Source organism: Diachasmimorpha longicaudata, chromosome 10 (genome assembly GCF_034640455.1).
Source record: "Diachasmimorpha longicaudata isolate KC_UGA_2023 chromosome 10, iyDiaLong2, whole genome shotgun sequence".
NCBI classification, from domain to species: Eukaryota; Metazoa; Arthropoda; class Insecta; order Hymenoptera; family Braconidae; genus Diachasmimorpha; species Diachasmimorpha longicaudata.
In genome coordinates, this window is record NC_087234.1 from 4,174,456 (window position 1) to 4,195,285 (window position 20,830).

The 20,830-nt window shown below is 38.3% G+C and overlaps 2 protein-coding genes across 8 annotated transcripts; one reads left to right on the forward strand and one right to left on the reverse strand.

Moving 5' to 3' along the window:
* Nucleotides 1-235: 235 nt before the first annotated feature.
* LOC135166834 (R3H domain-containing protein 1) lies at nucleotides 236-16,644 on the reverse strand. 7 transcript variants are annotated; one of them, XM_064129477.1, is made up of 10 exons: nucleotides 9,225-9,723; nucleotides 8,343-8,629; nucleotides 5,084-7,600; nucleotides 4,568-4,918; nucleotides 4,329-4,496; nucleotides 4,024-4,246; nucleotides 3,786-3,963; nucleotides 3,397-3,500; nucleotides 2,844-2,873; nucleotides 236-2,593 (listed from the first exon to the last, which is right to left on the reverse strand). In XM_064129477.1, the coding sequence occupies exons 1-9, from the start codon at nucleotides 9,238-9,240 to the stop codon at nucleotides 2,845-2,847; spliced, it is 3,873 nt and encodes a 1,290-aa protein (XP_063985547.1). In that variant the 5' UTR covers nucleotides 9,241-9,723; the 3' UTR covers nucleotides 236-2,593; nucleotide 2,844. The 7 variants fall into 7 exon arrangements, with proteins under 7 accessions (XP_063985547.1, XP_063985549.1, XP_063985546.1 ...); XM_064129479.1 differs by lacking the exon at nucleotides 3,397-3,500 and having other exon boundaries at nucleotides 9,225-9,724; XM_064129476.1 differs by lacking the exon at nucleotides 2,844-2,873.
* Nucleotides 16,645-16,802: 158 nt separating this feature from the next.
* On the forward strand, nucleotides 16,803-18,785 carry LOC135166417 (uncharacterized). Its single transcript, XM_064128619.1, has 2 exons — nucleotides 16,803-17,071; nucleotides 17,199-18,785. The coding sequence occupies exons 1-2, from the start codon at nucleotides 17,033-17,035 to the stop codon at nucleotides 18,705-18,707; spliced, it is 1,548 nt and encodes a 515-aa protein (XP_063984689.1). The 5' UTR covers nucleotides 16,803-17,032; the 3' UTR covers nucleotides 18,708-18,785.
* Nucleotides 18,786-20,830: the final 2,045 nt, after the last annotated feature.

The window sequence follows — 20,830 nt, forward strand, 5'->3', positions numbered from 1 at the left end:
GAGATAGCCACATTCATAAATCAAATTTTTAGATACTGAAGAAGCCAATAATTGAAATATTAAAATTCCCAATTATTTTATTAATTAATAATTCAACTAAAAATATTAATTATTTTTTGGTTAATAGGTAGTTTTCTTTATGAAATTGAGAACTATTCATTCGAATTAATTACTTAATTAATGGTCATTCCTGATTATAAGTCAATGGGATTTATAATAATTATCATAAGATGAGTGAATGTTTCTTTCAATTGCTTTAATTTTTCCTTTTCTTGAAAATATGAATAATATTTATGTATATAATATAACAAGAGATATAATTAGACAAATATCAGTATGTTCATGAGTCCCGCATATTTAATATTTCATTATATTTTCGTCAATAATTCTTTTTTTCTCTAATCCATTATCGCTGGATCGTTACAATCCTGCAACTTTCTTTCTCAGTTATAATTGTATTTGTTTGATGGCTTTTCATGAAAAATAGTTGATTCGATGAATTAAAAAAAGAAAAAACGCTGAATCGATGTTACATCAAAAATAATCTTTCTCGTGAGGCAAAATGAGGAAAATTCATTTCTTTTCTTATACATTATATATACTTTTTCGTTCGTTTCTATTAATCTGTGCGAAAAAAATAATTTTATTCTCATTAGGAACATGAAATACATTCATCGTGGAACTTTTCTGCTCGGTTTATATTTTTTGTTTTGTTTCATTGAGATTTTTTAAAATTTCGATGCAGCTGCCTAAATTTAACAGTCTGCCGCACAAATAGAGATTCCTTTGAGAAGAACAAAACTAACTTTTTTCGTGAAATAATTGAGTGTTGATTAATTCTTCTCAAAAAAAATCTATAATTATGCAACAATCTGTCTCTAATCACCTAAACTTTAATTATGAAAAATTGCCCCGTAACAGTGCGTTCCTCCTCTACAACAATGCAATATTATTTTTTCCATATATTAAAAAAACCGCCGAATTATTTACAATTTCTAATGAAACGAAAAAAGTTTTAAACCGGAATTCAGCTGCACTGCGATTCTCAAAACAAAGGAATAATGGGTAATGAAATATTTGCCGAACTAAACTTGCAAAACTAATAACAAAGTCAACAAAAATTTCACTGAATTTCCTGAGAAAAATGTAAAAAAAAACGAGGCGGAATGCGACTTAATCCTAAATTACCCGCAGATCCTGTTTAATCATTATTTCCTCCGTAACTAATGCAATAAATTATTTCACAATTTCTCCCAGACATTTCCAGCGGTGAGCGACGTGAATTTACTGAATGATCATTTTTTTTTCTTCTACTTATGTATCTCTTCTCTCCCCACTACAAACGACAACATTATGAACTTGAAATTGTGATATTTAATGACATCATCGATTAAGACATACGAACTACTATTTTTCATTTTCTTGTTCGACTGTTAACGTTTTGTGTCCACTTGATCATTTGAAAAATTAAGAAAATATACGATGCAAAAGAAATTCGCATTTCGTATGAGAATTGACTTTTAGATTTTCCCTTTTTTCGAAATAAAATTTGTTTCCAATAAAAAATCATGCAAGAGTCCAATCCAATTCAATAACGAGGCAAAATATACAAGACTCGATCAAATGAGAACTGCTACTGAAAGGCGCAACCATAAGGACCGTTATCACCAAATTAATTATCAATTAATAATTTTCATTATTAAGAATAACGAGACACAAGTGTTAAGTACATATCGATAGCTCGTCAGAAGCATTGTTCCTTGTAATTCGCGTTTTCCTCACTATCTGGATGGATTCTGATTAATTATTAGTACTCGCTAATTGTTTTGTTGAATCAAAAATTTGAAAAAAAAATGAATCATTCGTTCACTAATTAGACAGTTTTATCTATCAACTTTTATCTTTATTATAATGAACTAGACATATAGGACTAGATACTGATTACATGTACTTTAAAAAATGAGGAAAAAAAATTGATTGGGTAAACGCAATCAGTAAACCATCAACGAGGTTTAATTGTTTATTAATTTATAATAAAAGTTAATTGGCCTGTTTTCTCTGCCTTACCTCAACTATTTTTTTCCTCGTGATAATTAAATATTCGTGTTTATCGACTGTTGCAATTAATTATAACCAACGTATTTCTGTCAGAGGGCAATTGAGAATTTCTTTGGCCTATCATGGATTTTTTTATTCATTTTTTTTATAAATTATGGCGAATATTGGGGGAAAAAAAGTGAAAACAATTCGCAATTGTTAATACATATGAATAATTCGCTCATCATTTTCCTCACTCTTGTCATTTCTCCGTCGTTCATTACTTGTCTACTTTTATCGTACAACTTTCGTTATCTCTTTAAATATTTCGCACTTCATTAATTATTTATAACATTATTTAATTCCTCTGGGTATCCTGCCTCAGGTTAATCACGTTTTACTTTGTACGGTGTTATAACTGCTCCATGTATTTATTTATTAATTCACATTTCGGTGAATTTCATTGTTCAAAGACTCCGCTTACGGTGACTTGGCGATCTCATTGGCTAGTACTGTGTCACGTGGCTTCGACGGGTGATTGTCACCTTCACGGTCCCTGAAAGTGGGTGATTTCTATCAACCAGCCGTTCAAAAATGTTCGCAATTGTGCCATTTCAGTCAGTCTTCAGAGATAGTGGTAAGAACTTCTTAACGCAATTACTTGTAATATTCCCAAAAATATAAAAAATCTCCAAGCAAAATAGGACACATGAAGCCAAGCACGAGTCTCGAATATTCAAATGCAAGGGCTCAGAAGAATATCAAATAAATGCAGAAATTTAGATTTTATAATGGGTTCTATGTACCTTATGTCATATTGCCTTCCATCGGTTTTGCTTTCATGAGAAGAGACAAAAAATATTCACAGTAAATATTACATTGGCATACTCAATTCCACACGAAAATTCAAACATTGAGCTACTGAATATGACATATAATAATGATGAATGAAAACGTGATGGCAAGAGGATGATAATGCAACTATAATTGGTCGAACATGGGTACAATAAAAGTTGACAAAAATTGTTGAATGAAACAAAATAATAAGTTCCCTTTGTTCAACTGTTTCAATGCTTTGCGGATATTCAAGTATTTTAACAGTCAAAAATGAAAAGTCATGAGATTCGATGAATATATTAACTAAAGTAATAAATATAAATAAATATGATCATAATATGCCCGGATATTTCGAAATGATTCAGGCACAAGAGTGGAAACCAATTTGGAATGGGAGTTTCTCAATGTTATTGTAAAAAACCTGAATATTCTTGAATAACTTGTTAAATAGGATAAACATTTTTTTGCTGAATAATATTTTCATTGAATCCAACATAAAAAAAAAGTGCAAGATATTTTTACCTTCTCGCATGTCTTTGGGCGGGTTGGATGATATAGAGGGCATGGAAGGAACTTGATAGACATTGGGCCTTACGCCAGTTGGTGGTAGAGTTGTGATTTTGGACCTAACAAACATTGACATTTACATGTGACACAATGGAGAAAAAATAAATGAAAACATTTTCATTCGACTTAACGAGAGAATATTACATCTTTTGGGATTAAATATTCGAAGATGATATAATTTAATCCTGGTGAGTGAAAAATTACCCATAATCAAATACAAATTGTTCGACCGAAAGAATCTAGGCATCTGCGGATGCAAAATTTCAACTGATTCATGACGAAGACGTTTTTTAGAAATTGATCATAAAACTGAGAGATAAAAATCTCATTTTGGAAAACTTTACCTCTGTTTTCGCATTTTCTGCCCTCGACCATCGAAGGAATTCGGTGTAGGACATCCGGACGTGTTCGAGGAATACGAAGGTGGTCTGAATGGTCGCGGACAGCCTTGAACGATAGGTGGTGATGGCACTGGGGCATACTGGAGACGAGAGTTGCCAGGATGCATCAGTCTGATATCCCCTGGAGTTAAACGTCGATTGAGAAAATGATGGATCATATTTTTTATCATCCTTTCTTTACCTTGTACGATATGAAGACCCTGATACATTGGCAGTGGATAACGCGATTGTGCTTGTGCATTTCTGTTATCCCCACTAACAGCTCCACCATTTCCATTAACATTGCCATTATTACCAACATTACCATTGACATTGTTGTTAAAAAATTCATGAGCTGGTGTTGGTGATCTGCTTGTTCGCTGGGAGCCGGAGGGGGTTGAAGCTCTGATGCCTGTAGTCATCATCTTCAATTAAGAAAAAAAAATCCAATTGATCATTTCCATCATTTTGCTTCAATTATTTTCGAGTAAACATCAAGTTATTTACAGGCATATTTTGTCTAAATACAAGATTTGGCAGAATTGAAGGGGCCATATAAGCACCCGTTGGTCCTGGTGGTCCTGTATTTGGTAATTGATGTCCAAATGACCCTGCCATCATTGTTGGTGGTCCATAAGTTGCTGAATTTACATACATGACAGGTACACCTGGCATCTAATAAGAAAAATCATGTTAGTGAGTAATGAATTATAAAATTCAACAATTTACATCGTAGCCTAACTCACTTGATTGGACGTTGGTGTATTAGGCGGTGTTGGTACCCTCCACATAACTGGTGGTGGTTGAATGGTAGGTTGTCCAGATGAATAATAAGTTGGTATCATGTGCAAGGGGCTGTGATACGAGTAATCGGCAGGGCTGGGTGTAACTGTTGGCATTGAATTGTATGATATTGGCCCATAACCGTTTACATAATTGGGTGCTCCCTGATTTGGTGGTGTCATTGTTTGTGGATTGTAAGCATAACCAGGTGGAAAACGTTGATGCTGATGCATCGTTTGTCTGTCGTTTGGTGCCTGGCCAACGGTACCTGATGGCTGACCTGGTGGTGGAACGAAGTACATCGCATGCTGGGGCTGGGGGAAACAACAGGATTGGATATTAAAAACTGACATAAATTGTGGTAATTATATAGACCCTCTAAATACACAAATATCAATTGACATTTTATCAAAATTTACGTTGAAATTATTATTTTTTGCTTATGAAATTACTGGAGAAAAAATAAACATGAAACTTACCGGCATGGGATTTCCATGTTGTCCATGCTGCTGCTGTGCTGGTGGCACAGGTGGGGGTGGTGGCGGTGGTGGAGGAGGAGGTGGTGGTGGTGGCTGCCAATATCCCTGTCCATTATGCGCATTGCCCTGCATATGGGGTGGCTGTGGTGGAGGAGGTGGAGGAGGGGGTGGTGGCGGTGGTGGAGGAGCACTGAATCCATGGGTCGGTGTACCTTGGGTATCACCTCCACTCCTCGGCCCCTCATAAACATTCATCCCCATGAAGTACCCAGACAGCTCTGACATGTCGTTCGTCTGAGGATGACATGTCTGGTGCATTGCCATCGGCGAATAATTTCCGTAAACATTATTCTGCCCAAAAACAATATCCGCGGGCGGTGGGGGTACATGCACCGGGGTTTGGCCAACATCGGGTTGCCTCTGAAGGACAATTCCCTGATCAGAGTAGACTGGACTCTGGTTGTAACTCATATCAATGCTATTCTGCTGCGAGAAATTGGCATAATTGTGTCCACCGTGATTACACACCTGGGTATCAGTTGTCTTAATAGCCACATGTGGACACTCTTGAATGACTGGTGGTGGACTTGCGTCAAATGGCAACGTTGGCGATGTAGCAGTATTGGTAACACCCCTTGGGTTATTTTTGGGGGAGTGTTTTCTCTTGGAATTTTGATTTGAATTTGTCCTAGGCGACTCTGTTCCACTTCCTTCAGCAGGACTCTCGTGTATATCTGCCATATCGTTGAATATTTTAGGTGGATTCTCCGGATCAAAACGATAAATTGAACCATCGGAATTTGTATACGGCTGATTAGTTCGGGGATTCATAATTATTGAGCCAGCTGGTACACTGGAAATACTGGAAACAGCCCACATTACCGTCTGACTCGCCTGAGATCCATCCACTGACGTAGAATTGTGACTAGCCTCTTTGTGATTACACGGTATTGTGGGAATTGGTGAGGGTGATGGTGATGGTGAAATAGTGGCATCACTTCTTTGGCTTTGGCTTTTGTAGCCACTCGAGGAGGGACTGAGTCTCGAGCAAACACTGGCACCAGAATCCTGTTTGGTGAGTCTAGCACCAGCGCTCCTTGTTGATGAAACACTGTCACCCCTGGCGAGCATGCCCCTTGTATATCCACCAAAACTGAATGATTTGGACACCGAGGGTCGGAGAACGCCGCGAAAATTTTCCCTACCGTCGCAGGACTCGCCCTTGGACAAACGCGTTCTCATTGAATTATGATCCCCGGGATGGAGGAGACGATAACGAGCTGATGCATCCGAACTCTCCGAGGACGACCAGTATGGCCACGAAGTGACTTCACTATCACCACTGCTATCCTTGAATATTCTTCTACGCGCCTTTTCGTACTCCTCCTCCCTCTCCTCGAAGGATTTGCTACGTCTGCAGTAGTCACCAGACATTCTATCAGGTGACTTAAAATTGAAGCAGCCATCCTCGAACGAATTGGAATCCCTCTTCAGAATACTTCGACGGGGCTCTTCAGTCAGAAGAAGATCATCCCTGATGTGTTCTTTGAATCGTGTATCCGGAATTCTCATGTTCTTGGTTCGTGTCACGATAACCGACAGCCCAGACTGATCAACATTGTGCTCCATTCCAAAATATGCTGCAACGCGGTGCACCAGCATGCGATTGTACGATGACATATTTGGAAATTTGTGGCAGACCTTCTGGCGATCCTTGGCGAACTCTATCAGTTCTTTCTCAATCTTCAGCAACACTGATCTGTCTTTCTGATTACGATTTATCGTCACTGCGATAAATTGCTCGAGATCAATTCCCGTTGAATCTGTGTACAATTCTGTACTGCTGTCACGTGACAGACACGGTGAGACATTTGAGTCCAGGCTACTGCTGTTTTGGCAATTAGGATGGCGCAATTTGTGGCGCGATGATGAGCGAATCGACAGGGTATTGTTTGAACACTGATTTGTACACTGGTTGTTGCACACTGACAGTGTGTTCGGTCGTCGTACATTTTGACAATCGTAACGCGACGATTGATGATTTGATTTTGGGGAGTGATGGGCGGCGGATTTGGACGGTGATCCGGGGGTCTGTAGCAGACCTGGACGATCATTCTGATTGTTCTTCACGCAGTTGTTGCATTTTATGGGGATATTGGGGCTTGTCGCCTTGGAACGATGAGTTGGATCTTTGTCACGATGTGGGGGCGGTGATCCCGGCGATGGTGACGATTCAAGTGAATTTCTAGGAGGTGTACGACAAGTGGGGGATGTTGCTATTGTGCGAGTTTGTTTTGGAGAGTGAGTTGTTAAATTGCTGTTACTGTAGATTGGCTCATTGTTGTTGGTTAACTTTGAAGCGGATGTTGGGGGTGAGAGGGAGGATGGATATTTGGATTTTTCTGTTATGTCAGTGGGCGTTCGAGGGGAGGTGGAACCATTGTGGGCCTCCCGGGGAGGTGAGGTTGACTCCCTCATCGCATGGCTACGGACGAGGAGTTTAACCTTCGTGTTTATCTGGAATTTATGCGAAGGAGAAAAATACATGAGGTTGCGACATCCTTTTTTCAACCTTTATGAGCAATAAAACACCTAGAGCTCCAAAATATATATTGATGGAATATTTATTGCCAGCTTCGTTAGATACAAAGGAACGTCAGGACAAATTCTGGACTGGAGAATTTTTCTGCCTGGACTGCTCTAATTTTATTGTTTTTAATTTTATAATTATTAAGTATGAACTGCTTAGAACTTGACTTGCATCTACATTGTACTCAACATATATCTCAATAGATCAATCAATCAGTCAATCAGACGTTGAACAGAATGCACTGACAATAGATTTCTGATTGTTAACGAATGGAGCACGATTGTTAAGGGCTATTCAGCTACCACCAAACTTCTACTCATTAATAATTAACATTCGTTGACTATTAACAAATATTTATTTGGCGATAGTCAACACCACCCTTCATTGATAATCAGCGAATCCCGTTCGGAATAAACGAATCATTCTATCCGTGTCTGATATCGATTTCTCGATCAGGTGTCGAACGCTTCCATCTTGGGTTTTCCCCTAGGGACTGTCAAGTTTGGCAGGTTAAAAAAATCTCGTGCGCTTGCGCGATTCATTTTGAAGCTCGATGGCTATTTCGAGGATTATTTTATTCCCCTTGGAATGAAAAAATAAAAAATGTTGCCGTTGTTCGGCTGCAATTATGAAAAAATATAATCAGGAAAAATAAGCTGAAGTACTCACCCTATTCCGACTATTATTACATTCCAGTTCGGTTTTGTCAGGTGAATTTGGTGACGGATGTGTATCGTTATCCGTTGTATTGTTGTCAACACTGACGTTGACATTACTGTCTAACATGTCCTGTTCACTTTGTACTGTATACGTCACACTGTTATTGCCACCACTGACTGATATAATAGCATGTTCCGAGGATGGTAATGCAGGCATAACAGATGATGTTACGCCTGTTGGACTCGATGGTCGGCTTTGTGACCTACTGCATCCCTTGTGGACCACTATACTGGGTACTATATAAAGAAAATATAAAAAAAATAATGCATTTCCTTTCGCATGGAAACTTTATGATCGTTTAAATTTAAATTTTGATTTTTTTACGCGCGTAAATGCGCTCACGGGGCAAATACATATTTAAAATATTTAAATAAAAAAACAGCTGAGAGGATAGGAATGATTGGCAGTATTATTAATTCGGCTGAATTCCAAAAAAAATTTCAAGATAAAAATTAAGGGGAAATTAATGTGTTTGCTTATAATGCGTCAAATGGGTTAATTCATTGTGTAAAATACTTGTTTCCAAGTCATTAAATCCATGTTAAAAGCTGATTACGATAAGTATATTGCTTGGTTCGATTTTTATGATCACTGTTAAAAATTTCTAATTATCCACGAATTTCTCCGAGAAGAGAATACTCCTATTTCCTTTAAATATTATAAATAAAATTTTCTTGTCGAAATGATATCGAAGGGCTGATTGATTATTTTTCTATCAACTTTCCGATGGTCTTCCAACGTCATAAATCCAATGGAGCGGTAATTTCTCATGATAACAATCATTTTATGATGAGAATAAAAATCAAGACATTTTGGAAGTGAAAAACTTACTTTCGAGTCGTGCCATGTGTCAACCTGAACTTCCCCAATTATCCCAGAGCCCAAATAATCGTCTATGAGATACCAAAACCGATGTAATATTTTCTACTCATGATCGAGATCGATAATACCACTGTCATCGACCTTGTAACACACTAATCAACACTCGAATAAAATATCGAATCACTTGAGCCCAATGATCATGAACAATCGTCTATAAAAAAAAATCCATCACCTCCGGATGCAATGAAAAATCAATTATCAGCGAAAAAAAAAACCAATCAACTCCTCGGCAGATTAATAAATTAATTAGTCATATTTATTAATAATCATTATTTTATGTTCACATTCACATCGTTTGAACTGACGGTTCACTAGCCTTTTTAACTCAAAGTTAATTTCTCTTATTTTTCTCCTCTGAAATTCCTCACGTTGACAATAGCGTGAAGAACAGTGGGATCGCGCGCGCGTCCCGATGTTACGCACGATCCCAGTCGGAGTGTCTTTGGAATATCAAGGCAACCACCCTGAGCCAATAATATTGGTGTTGATGGTGGTGGTTTGATATCAACGCCTGCGCTCTAGGGCTATCATTGAGAAGCGCGAGCGCGGTAACACTGAGAGGAGAACTTGACTAAACGGGTGTCCAAAGAATTTTCTACCGAGAAATGCAGAGTGATCGATGACGAGGGGGTTTGCGATAAATTTTCTCGATAGTCGGTGGAGTGGGCGAATTCCAGGTTTTTTTAACCGATTTTTAAATTGTCCCTGACTGACTGGTCTCCAAAAGGGAAAATTCCTGAAGTTTATGAGTTTAAAAGATCCACCGTCTTGATTGTCTCCCACTCGAATACTTAAATTTCCAAAGTTAACAACACTTTTCCCACCCTATCACGAAGAAAATTATTTAATAAAAATAACCCATCTTTTCCGTAATTCCAGTGTGAAATGGGGTTGAGGAAACTTGATGAAATTTTTTATTCCGAGCGTTTCGTAATTTTTACTTAATTTTTTTCTCTGTACCATAATGTTTTATAAATATTTTCTTGATGGAGGTGCTTGCAATGTTTTAACTCCCTCACTCTCGGATAGAGTATGAGAAAGATAGTGCATTTTCTACAGCATCATTTTTATGGCCTTCTTTCCCAGCTCATATTTTTACGTACTTTTCCTCCCTTCAATCACCGATAGATAAACTCTTTTATGATTATTGGCTTTCAGAAAAGAGCTACTGAACATTATCCGGCATCATTTCACCACTACTATGAACACTTCAAGACCCATTTTACGATCAATACATTAAACACCAGGAAAAATCTGTTCAATAAATCGCGAATCGGTGAAAAATATTATCAAATCCCCACTAAAGTGTCAATAGTTCCATTACTTTGTTAAGTGGCCGACAATAATGTTAACCCATGAAACAACATTTCTATGAATTCAATTTTTTTCTGGGAATGAATTTCTCCTCGAGAAATCATTTAAATTGTTAAAATTATAGGAACAATTGAGATATGAGCAATCCACTGTGTTTTAAGGCTTTCGGCCTCGTAAACCCCTTCATCCCTTATTATAGCCGCACGCCTAGGTCATACACGTGCCAGTCTATCCAAGACAGTCTGAACCATGCAACCAGTCAATGTATAGATCAACTTTTTCCACTGACACATACCTAGGTAATTCAAACAGAAAGCTGGCTGAAACATCGGCAATTCTCAAATTTCGTTAGAGCGGAAATTTCACCCCCCTCGCCCTCCCACCCAGCGGCGTTTGTTGCAGCGTGTGACCCGACGAAAATGGTGTCTATGACCCATATAACTCGGATGAGCGTAACTAGGTCATGCACCTTCCTATCCCTGGAATAATACAGGGTGACCCCGATGTTATATCGCGTACGGGTTTTAATCTTATTGATCCGAATGTACGAGGATGGCCGGCAAACTCCAGTCATCATGACGAATTAATTGTCCACACGGAGACAAATTATTGATAAAAATTATGGAACTGATCTATAAAAATAAATCATGAATCATCGTTACCTCATTTTTATCCCAAAATTTAATAAAAATTAATATATGACGACCATTTTAGGGTGCGGTGGTTTCATCCTGATCGTAATAAAGATGACGGTATTGGCAATAATTAATAGTCCTGTGCCGGGGGATTAATAAAAATAATTATTTATAAATAATAAAGATAGGACTCATTAAAATTTTTTGAAGATATTTTTTAAGGATAAATTCTGCAGAATCGGATCGTTGAATGATTATGAAAATATTAATTGACTGAAAATTTGATTCGTCAAGTTGTTACTATCGCGAGGCTGTCCTTTATTGTCCCCCGGTGACCCCAAAAAATCGAACAGCTTCAGGTCATCCGTTGTGATCAACGGATGGGGCAAAATTTATTGCAACAAGGAGATATATTATTGTAACAATTGAAGTGCTGGATACCAATGATTCCCAGTGGATTAATGGAAAAAAGCGGCCGCTCCAATAACGTGTAGCATTCAAAATGTAGGTATCATTGGTTCACCTAGTGCAGGGGGTCCGATGCACCCGTGGGTTACCATAGAAACGACCTACTCTGTCCCTGGACGTGGCCGCATGGACGGGTTCGGGGGCACCTACACTGGGGCTTGTGTAAACGTCTCGTCATGGGTACCCTCACCTCGTCGTCAATCTTGCATAAACAATGATAGAGTTTTTCATTGACAAAAAGTTATTCTCCGTTGTTTATCCAACCGTATATATTGCTGATGCAAAAGTGAAGAGAAAAAATATTGCCAATAGAAACAATTAACAAATAGACAATAGAAAAATTCCTAGTTTTTTATAAATTCATTTTGGTCCTTTAGAGACTGAAAATTGAAAGGAAAATGGAAAATTCCTTTAAAAAAAGAGAAATGGTCTGAATTTTTTCGTGAAAGGGGAATTTGAACGGCGAACAACAATTGAAAAAATGCAATTATTCACGACAATATGGCTGATGCTGATTTATATTGTTGATACGGAAGCGAAAAAAATAATTAATAAAAAAAATCACTCTTTCTTCGGTAAATTAATTTTTTTCTTCTTGACGGATAATTTATAAATGTTAAAGATGCAGTGGATTTTTTTTCGTTAAAACCGAAATATGACATTCTCATTTCTGAGAATTGATGATGGATTTGGAAGTTGTGAACGCGGAAGAGTAGATTGGCTGTACCAAACTATTCCTTCCCCTATTCCCTCTCAACATTTTCTCGGTCCTCTTTGCCTCGTAAAAATAAACCCACTGGCTGTTACAGTTGGTTTATTTATACCCAGGAAAAATATTTTTGCGACGTTGCCGGCTGTTAATATGTGCCTGGTTCAATGTCTATCGATACCCAGCACAACTCAGTATTAAATTCATCTGTCCAATTTCTTCGATTGTGTTCAACAATTCTCCGATCCCCACGACCGACTCCAGGGTGAGGGGGAAAAAAATTATGAGATTTTGTTTCCAGCATTTATTGTCAATCTATGACACTGGAGGATGGAAAAATCGTCACCGTTGCATTGTCAAGATAAAATAAAGAACAATTTTCATCTCGAGAATGAGGTAATAAAAAACGATGACTGCCCTATCACCGGTTAAAGATTCACCAGTGTTTTTTGGCACTCATCCAGACCTACGTCAAGACAAATCCTTCGTGCTAGCATCAATGAAAAACCCGTGTGAGAAGGGGAGACAGAACGGAAAGGGGAATATTCGGTTGGGCGATGGTTTTAGGCCTATAAAAATCCGCCAAAAATAGCCACTCGGAGATGCGTCTTCATCTCTTCGCACAGCAGTGGAAAAATCATTCTATAATATCCTGACATCACACGCGAATCACTCAGTACAATGGAATATTTTTTTTCTCATCAATTTTCTCTCAATAAAAAAAAATCACGCCATTTAATCAAAGGAAATTACATAAAAACATTTCTCTACATTTTTCAGTCTCCAGCTCTCAATTAGTTAATTATAATTATAATTAATTGTCACTCATTCCCTCAATTCAATCAGGAAAATAAAAAAAAAATCTATTTTATGTATTTGATTTTTAAACTTTCCGGAGCTATTGAAAATTTATTTCTCATTTTTCTCTCACCTAAAGAAATCGATAATAAATTAATGTAATGGTACAACAAACTAGAAACTGGAGAATTGCTAATTAAAAATAAATATATTCTCTCCAATGGAATAGCAATTATCCACTTGCTGTTCCTTCATTTATTTTCTTCTTCATAAAAAAAGCAATGGGAAATAACCTTTGTCGTTTCCCTCTGTCAGATTTCCACGATTCCACTTTGTCGGGGATTACTAAACGTTCTATAGTTGCGGATGATGCAATTCAACCCCACCCACCCACCCACCGGTATTGGAATACTCGTGTCAAATGACTCAGAGTTCATACCCGGGGTGTGCGGCCCCTGCAGCACTAACCACGCGCCCTATCACTTCTCTGGGTCACGACGAGGTAACGGGTGCCGAGAAAGTTTCTTCAACTTGTTCATTATGGGGGAGGATTCTTCCAATCCACCGCACTATATCACTTTGATATTTAATCATGAGTCACAAAAAAATTTGGAAACTAGAAAAATCAATTTTAGTGAAAGAAATAATTAATTTTCAATAGAGAATTCATTAAAAAATCTCCCGATTTTTTTACTTAAAATCTCGGGAGTAATTTTATCTGGATGTGAACTCTAATTACCACAATGTATCTCCATTAATCATGTTAGTAATTACTTAACTAGGCATTCGTAATGTCGTGTGATCTCTCTACACAATTAGCCGGATTAGAAAATTAATCAAAAGTTTGATTTCCCTCAGTTAAATACTGCGACAGCAGAGAAACATAGACTTCTCGTGCCCCAGGATTAAAGTGAAATTGGTTTTGATAGAAAATTGCTCAACATTCGGAAAAACAAATGGCTGATCGTACGATAGCCTTGAAATTATCGTGACCTTCATGAAACAGAATACCCCGAAAGTCAAAAGGGGTGGAAAAAAAAATTGAACAAGTTTGAAATCACTCACGTGGATGGCGTGACCAGTGAGACAGTTACCCTATCAGTATTCTCATTGGAATCAAGATGACTCAATGATCGCGTGTTAACGAGTGAAAATGCAATGATTTTACCTCACGTTGCGAATTCTAACATTAAGCGATGATAAATTTTCGTGGAGGGGGTCAATTCGGGGTATCACATAAACGACATCACACCGACCTCGACCTTGATAAAGACCTTGATGAATGTCAGTAAGTGAACAGTGCACGGAATCCAATTTTATCATTGAAAAATTGGGCCTTTTTTTGTCTCCAATAATTGTTATAAAAATTCATTATTAGCCTCGGTCATAGATGAAAATCATCAAAGGATAACATCAACTATTTTACTTTCAATTTTACAAAATTGTAATATTGCTCCGATTCTTAGATATAAAATAAATAACAAATGAGAGACGAGAGACTGAGTTATTTTACTGGCTATTATTTTAATGACTGTATTAACGACAAATTAAAGCATAAGAAATTGATAGTATAATTTCAATCAATTCATGGATTATTAATTAATCCCTGGGCGTAAACGAATCGTTTATTTTACCTCTCGAGCGCTCTATTATTCTCAGTCTGACCGTGTACAGAGCCACACTACTGCAATGATTATTTCGCTTTTCCCTTTCCTGACTGCATTATGGAGCACTTATACACATGCGAGGTGAATTCAATGCATTCAACATCGAAGTTACTCTGTACTCTTGGGTATGTGCATTCTACCACCCTCTTTTATTCCTCCCCTCCAGCTGTTATCTAGACTCCTAGCGGTCTGACTAAAGCCAGTGGAATTGTCAAGGACGGGAGTAATAAGTACATCCAATGCACTCCAACTCTTTTCATTTTATCAATTACGTTTCTCATGTTTTATCCAAATCAGAGGACTTCATCGCGGAGAAAGCACTGATGTTATTTCTCGAGAGAGGTTTTTCAAAAATATTCATTTCGGAACAAGTGCAGTAGATTGAACCAAAAAAAATGAAAAATTGAAGAAAATATTTATTACAATTTTTCCACTTGGAAGCAAAAGCTGTGAATATTCTTCGGATTTTTTTATTCGTTTAAATAAAAATGTTATAATGGAGTGGCAAGTCAATCTCGAGGGTCTAGCTCTGGGGAGATGAATCCGATTGGTGGATGGAGAGTCATGAGAAACAACGAGAGGAATCGTGTAGAGCTGGGGTGGGTTGGAGGGATGAGAATGACGAGATCGCAGTCCGGGAGAGGGGACAGGAGACAGGGTGGCTCGTAAAAGTAGGGCAGTAGTGCGGTAGAGCAATCAATAGAGGGTGGACGAGAAGTGGGGGATAAAGCCATAGAAACTGGACTGAATTTTTGGCTATCGAGGAATGAAAAAACCTTAATGTCAGACGGAAAATTGCCTGCCAGACAGGGGAAATCTCAATTCCTTTTCGATTATTTTTACTGAGACTCCGCCATTTTACATTTAGATTAGAGAGAATAATATTGGAAAATGATTCCACATTTGAATTATTCAGGATGAATAATTCTTTCTTTTCACTCTACTGACTCCATTTTGGTAACAAAAGTCATTACAGATTAGATTCGACGAAGGAATAATTGTCGTTAAATTTTAGTACTTTGCAATTGATTGAAATGGAGATCAGGGGATTAATGTGGATTATTTTCCCACAGTGGAGATTCGTCATTTAATCAATGACCATAAACAGCGACTTTATGGGCTAATGTGGGACTATTTCCCCTCGCTAATTACCACTCCCATCCGTCTGTCGTTTCTCATTTCCCATGTCATAATAAAAAATAAATTTTGAGGTTATATGATTCTTCTGCAACAAAAGCCCGTGGGGACCGGAAAAAATCAAGAAAAAACAATTTGTTCAAACGCATCGCTGTCCCTTAACCTCCCCTTTACATGTCCACCCCTCCCTGTGGCCAGAGTAGACGAACAAATAAAATAAAAATCTCAAAATCATGAACAAAAAACAATGGCTTCACCCCGTGGTCACCTCTCAACAAGAAAAAGTCAAAAATATCCTAAACACACGCAGCCAACTAAATAAATAATTGAAAACTCAATTCATTGTCCATTGAGTCCAATTGCCAATTTTTTTTACATTTTTGTACTCAGAAAAATCGAAAATATTCTACTCACCCTTTGTTATCATTTCCAAGCGATTTCTCGGTGTTTGGAGTCATATAACGACGATAATTGTCCATGATTACGTGCAAATACCACACTGATAGTGAGATCCATTTACTGGCTCCGACGAAAAATGATCACTTTCAATTTAGAGGATTTTTCTCGACTGAATTTTCACAATTTTTTAGAAAATGTTGGAAAATTGGGATTATTATTCTCCCAACGACCTCACCGGCAGCTCGCCGAGGCGTTAGTTAGTGGGAGGGGGTCTACGCATGCGTGCAGGGATCGCGGAATCTATATTACCGACGAGCTTCGATGGACGAACAACGGTAGATGGCAGCACGCCCCCAGGAATCTGAGATGTCGCGAAATTTACTGTTGTTTACAATTTTAGTCGGCTTTGGGAGTATGAAGTTGTCGGAATTGAATGTTTCTTGATGTTGGGAGTCTTTTGAGTCCATTGTTATGATTTTGTCTTTGTGATTGACGGTTTGAATTGGTAAAAATAAAAGAGACAGGTTTTTGGTGATTTTCTTGTGGAAAAAGATTTATTGTTAAGAGAAAGAAATCTATCAGGCTGGTTGACATCTGATTTTGAGGTTAAAATTCGGTGATGGTAGAGTCATGAGTGAAAAGGATGAGTTTGACTTCGAGTTTGATGAGGTAATGCGTTTATTATTATTTGGCTATTTATCAGAGTATTTCGAGTATTATTAGTTCGTGGTCATAAATTAATTTGGAGGTTAGGTATGACGAGAAATGCTTCATTCATTCTTGTTAACCACTTCAGGAATTCCTGAAAGAAGTTGATGCCAGCGAGGATCTCTATTACACTCAAAAACCCCACGATGACGTTCCCTCGAAACGCCGTCGCTTGGAGGCTCCCACCGAACCTCGTCAATCCAACCAGCCTTTATCCACCCGGAAACATAATCTCATCAACATATTCTCGGACAAAAGCCCTCCCCGAAGCCCCAAGACCATCCCAAAACCTTCTCCCAAACCCCCACCATTTTTTGCACTTCCCCGAACCCCGAGAAGTCCTCGGAAGTTCTCCATCGACTCGCCGAACCGTAAAATCCTTCAAGAAAATCCGAATCCCCCAAGAAATCGTTCACCCTCAGTCGATATCCTGAAGAAAACACTCGTCAGAAAGTTTCCAGGGCCAGCAGGACTGCTCCCAGACAATATCGACCCTTCGGCCCCCCCAGAGTCCCTGAAAACCTACCTTTGTCTTGATGAGAACGACACCAACGTTACCAATACCTCCCCAGAGAAGATGAACGAATTCTGCACTCAAGAAACGAAAAAAATCTTCCTTGAGGGCGCCTGGATGCGAATGATGGACAGTCTTCCGGGGAACTTCCTCGATGGCTACGATATCGCGTCGATCAAGGACTCGGACGCTGAGAGAGTACCCCGACTGGCAGTCTTGATCCAGAAGATTGATCAGAGCAGTGGAAATCCCAGGGTAACGCTCAAGGATATTTCAGGCACGATGGAGGGGATGATGCACCGAGACCTCGCCATTAATTACCCGAATATTCTCCACTCTGGCGTTGTTCTCCTCCTTCAGGATGTGGGTATTTTATCCACGAAAAAGACTTTCGTGAAGAGCAGAACCATTATCTTCTCCACGGACAACCTCATCGCTGCATTCTCCGAGAAAGACGTCGTTGTGAGGACTCCTTTCCTGGACGCCATCACCAGGGGAAACTACGACCAGGTGAAGAGGCAAAGAGCTGCTGCGAGAGATGTGAGGGGGACCAGAAGCAAAAAAAAGTGGGGAGAGCGATTAGATGATAAAGTTGATTCGTCACAAGAGAAAATGGAATTATCTCAAGGACTGCGTGACGAGAAATCAATCGATAAATTAAATACTCAGGAGCCAAAGGCATTGATCAGTGAAAGGATAGCGTCGAATGACGCGTCAGCGAAGGTGTCGAATGTTAATGAGGATCGGAGAGAGCCCAGCAAATTGCAGAGTTGCGATGATTTCTGCGATGAGGACTTCAACTTTGAGGATGATTTGTTCAACCAGATTGACACCAGTCAGTTTGATGATACTGGGGGTCATCGAGACGAGGGGCGAGGAGCAGTTATTGAAACTGTAGCGGTGATTGAGAACAGAGAGGAGGATTCGAGAGAAGGGAAGAAGGAAACCGGGGGGTTGGAGGGATTTAGGGATATGTCTTCGGGTTTTGGTGATGATTTGTTGAACGACACCGATTCGGACGATGAGTACCTGTCGCAGATCGATCTCGACGCCATTACCAAGAACGCGAGCTTAAATAATTGATCATGAGTGAGCTGTAAATATTACTATTTTAATATTGTTGTTAGTGCCTTAAGGTAATTCATAAATTTTTGAAGATAATTTCACAATGTCGTGGTGATGATTTTTGTTTCATTGTGAATTCTCTTTCCCAAATCCTGTAGCTGTCCGTCAGGTAATTATCTGATTTATCAATTAAATTAATTCATAATGAGGCTCCGCACTACTTTATCGATTGTAACAATTCGTTTTACGAGAACAACGATTTGTCTCTCCTAAATAAATGACCTTTGGCATTGAATTTCCACGGCTTAATGACGTGTTAACATTCTTGACTGGATGCGCGTCTGATTGAGTTGATGACAATTTTCTCATTGTCTCTGATTTACTCGCTGTCACTATGTTATATGATACGTACTTTATACATTGTTCTCTGTTCTGACATCAGAAATAAATTGAAAAAATCATTAGTTGGACGATCGATCGTTGAGCTGCGCACGTTGGAACTGTAATCTCAATTAGAGGATGTTGCCGATCTCGACACAATTACGATATTTTACGAGACGAAAAACCTGTTGTTAAATAAGCCTGGGATACTCTGATTTGTTTCTATTAGTTGGATGACAATTCGCAGGAGTTCACCGGCGCAAATTACAGTGCAAGACGAATTGTAATCATTGTTGAAATTTTCATTAATAAATTGATGAGATTCAGGATTTTCCGGGGGGATATCCACCGCGTACAGTGGGATAATTGTTTTCTCAATTATCGGAGATAATTGATAGTAATTTTCCAGCGCGTCTGGTGGTGGGAGGAAATTAATCTGATTCTCGTGCGGATAAATCCTTCGGTGCATGATTTTTTAATACTAATTATAAATAAATATAGTTAAAGTTAAACTGTATCACAAAATATATTTTTGGTTGATAAACAATCTTTCATTTTACGGAATTTTCTGAAATTGACATTTAATAAAAAATGAAACCAAAATTGAACATTTTTTTTGTTCTTCGGTAGGAAAAAAATCCGTGTCAGTACTAATGACAGCTGTCAATAATTTATTTTCCCATCTCTGAGCGACGCGTTTTAGATCAAGTCCACGTGTCAGACGGACTCAGCCCCCAGTTCCCGGACGACTCGTTTACGTGTACCCTCCTCACTGGGCTGGGAAAATCGTAGGGTCTAAGTTTCAAGGTCTATCCAATATCCCCAGTGACGTAATACATAGTCTCATCGGGCCGATTTTTTCCGCCAAATAATTTTAATGAATCTGTGTAATTTTTCCGTGAGAAAAAATGAGGAAAAGAGGGAATTCATTGAGCTCGTTTCGTTGACGTGGAAGTGCGATGGGGGTCCGCGGGGCATGAATGGCCAGGCCTTGTCATTGACTCTGATCGCTGACATTAAACTTGCCGCGGGGACATCCCTACACTCCTCCCGCGATTAGACGGAAGTAAATGCGATTCTCATCTGTACATTATTACATAATAATAATCCGATAAATCTCTTAGACGAGAATAGAAATAGAAGTCCATAGTATGAAAGGAAAAATCTATTAGTGAATTGACGAGACGCTGAACATCAATTTATTTATTGATTTGTTTCCTTTAGTTAAGCGCTTTCTAACATTGCAGTTTAAATCTTAGAAATAACCACTATAAAACTAGAATTTAATGAATAAAAAAAATCTATTTTCCCCCTTGAATTAACATATAAATAGCAGAAATAGAAGACTGAGAACCTTTAATTAATTTAATTGTCAAGGCGGAAATGGAAATAAATGGAAATGGAATAATAAAAATTAATCTAGTTGAGAGATAATTATAGTACGCGATGTTTTTATATTCAACAACAACTATCTCCTGATGCATCAGAGAATTCTGAAGTTTTTCGAAGTCAAAAATCATTAAAAAAATACGGAAAATGTCGCATTGTTACAGATCGCTACCGTATGATTCCTGAGCGGTGATGAAAACAGGAAACATAAAGAAGCTCGGTATTGCATAAGTATTATTTCTCATTCAATTTTTTTTCGCGATTCCATCCTCATTTTTTCATCTCCTTCTCTTGTTCTGTTTCTGTGGCGATTGAATAATCCACATGATCTGTGGAAAAATCGATCGGACATGAATGCAACCTTGAATAGC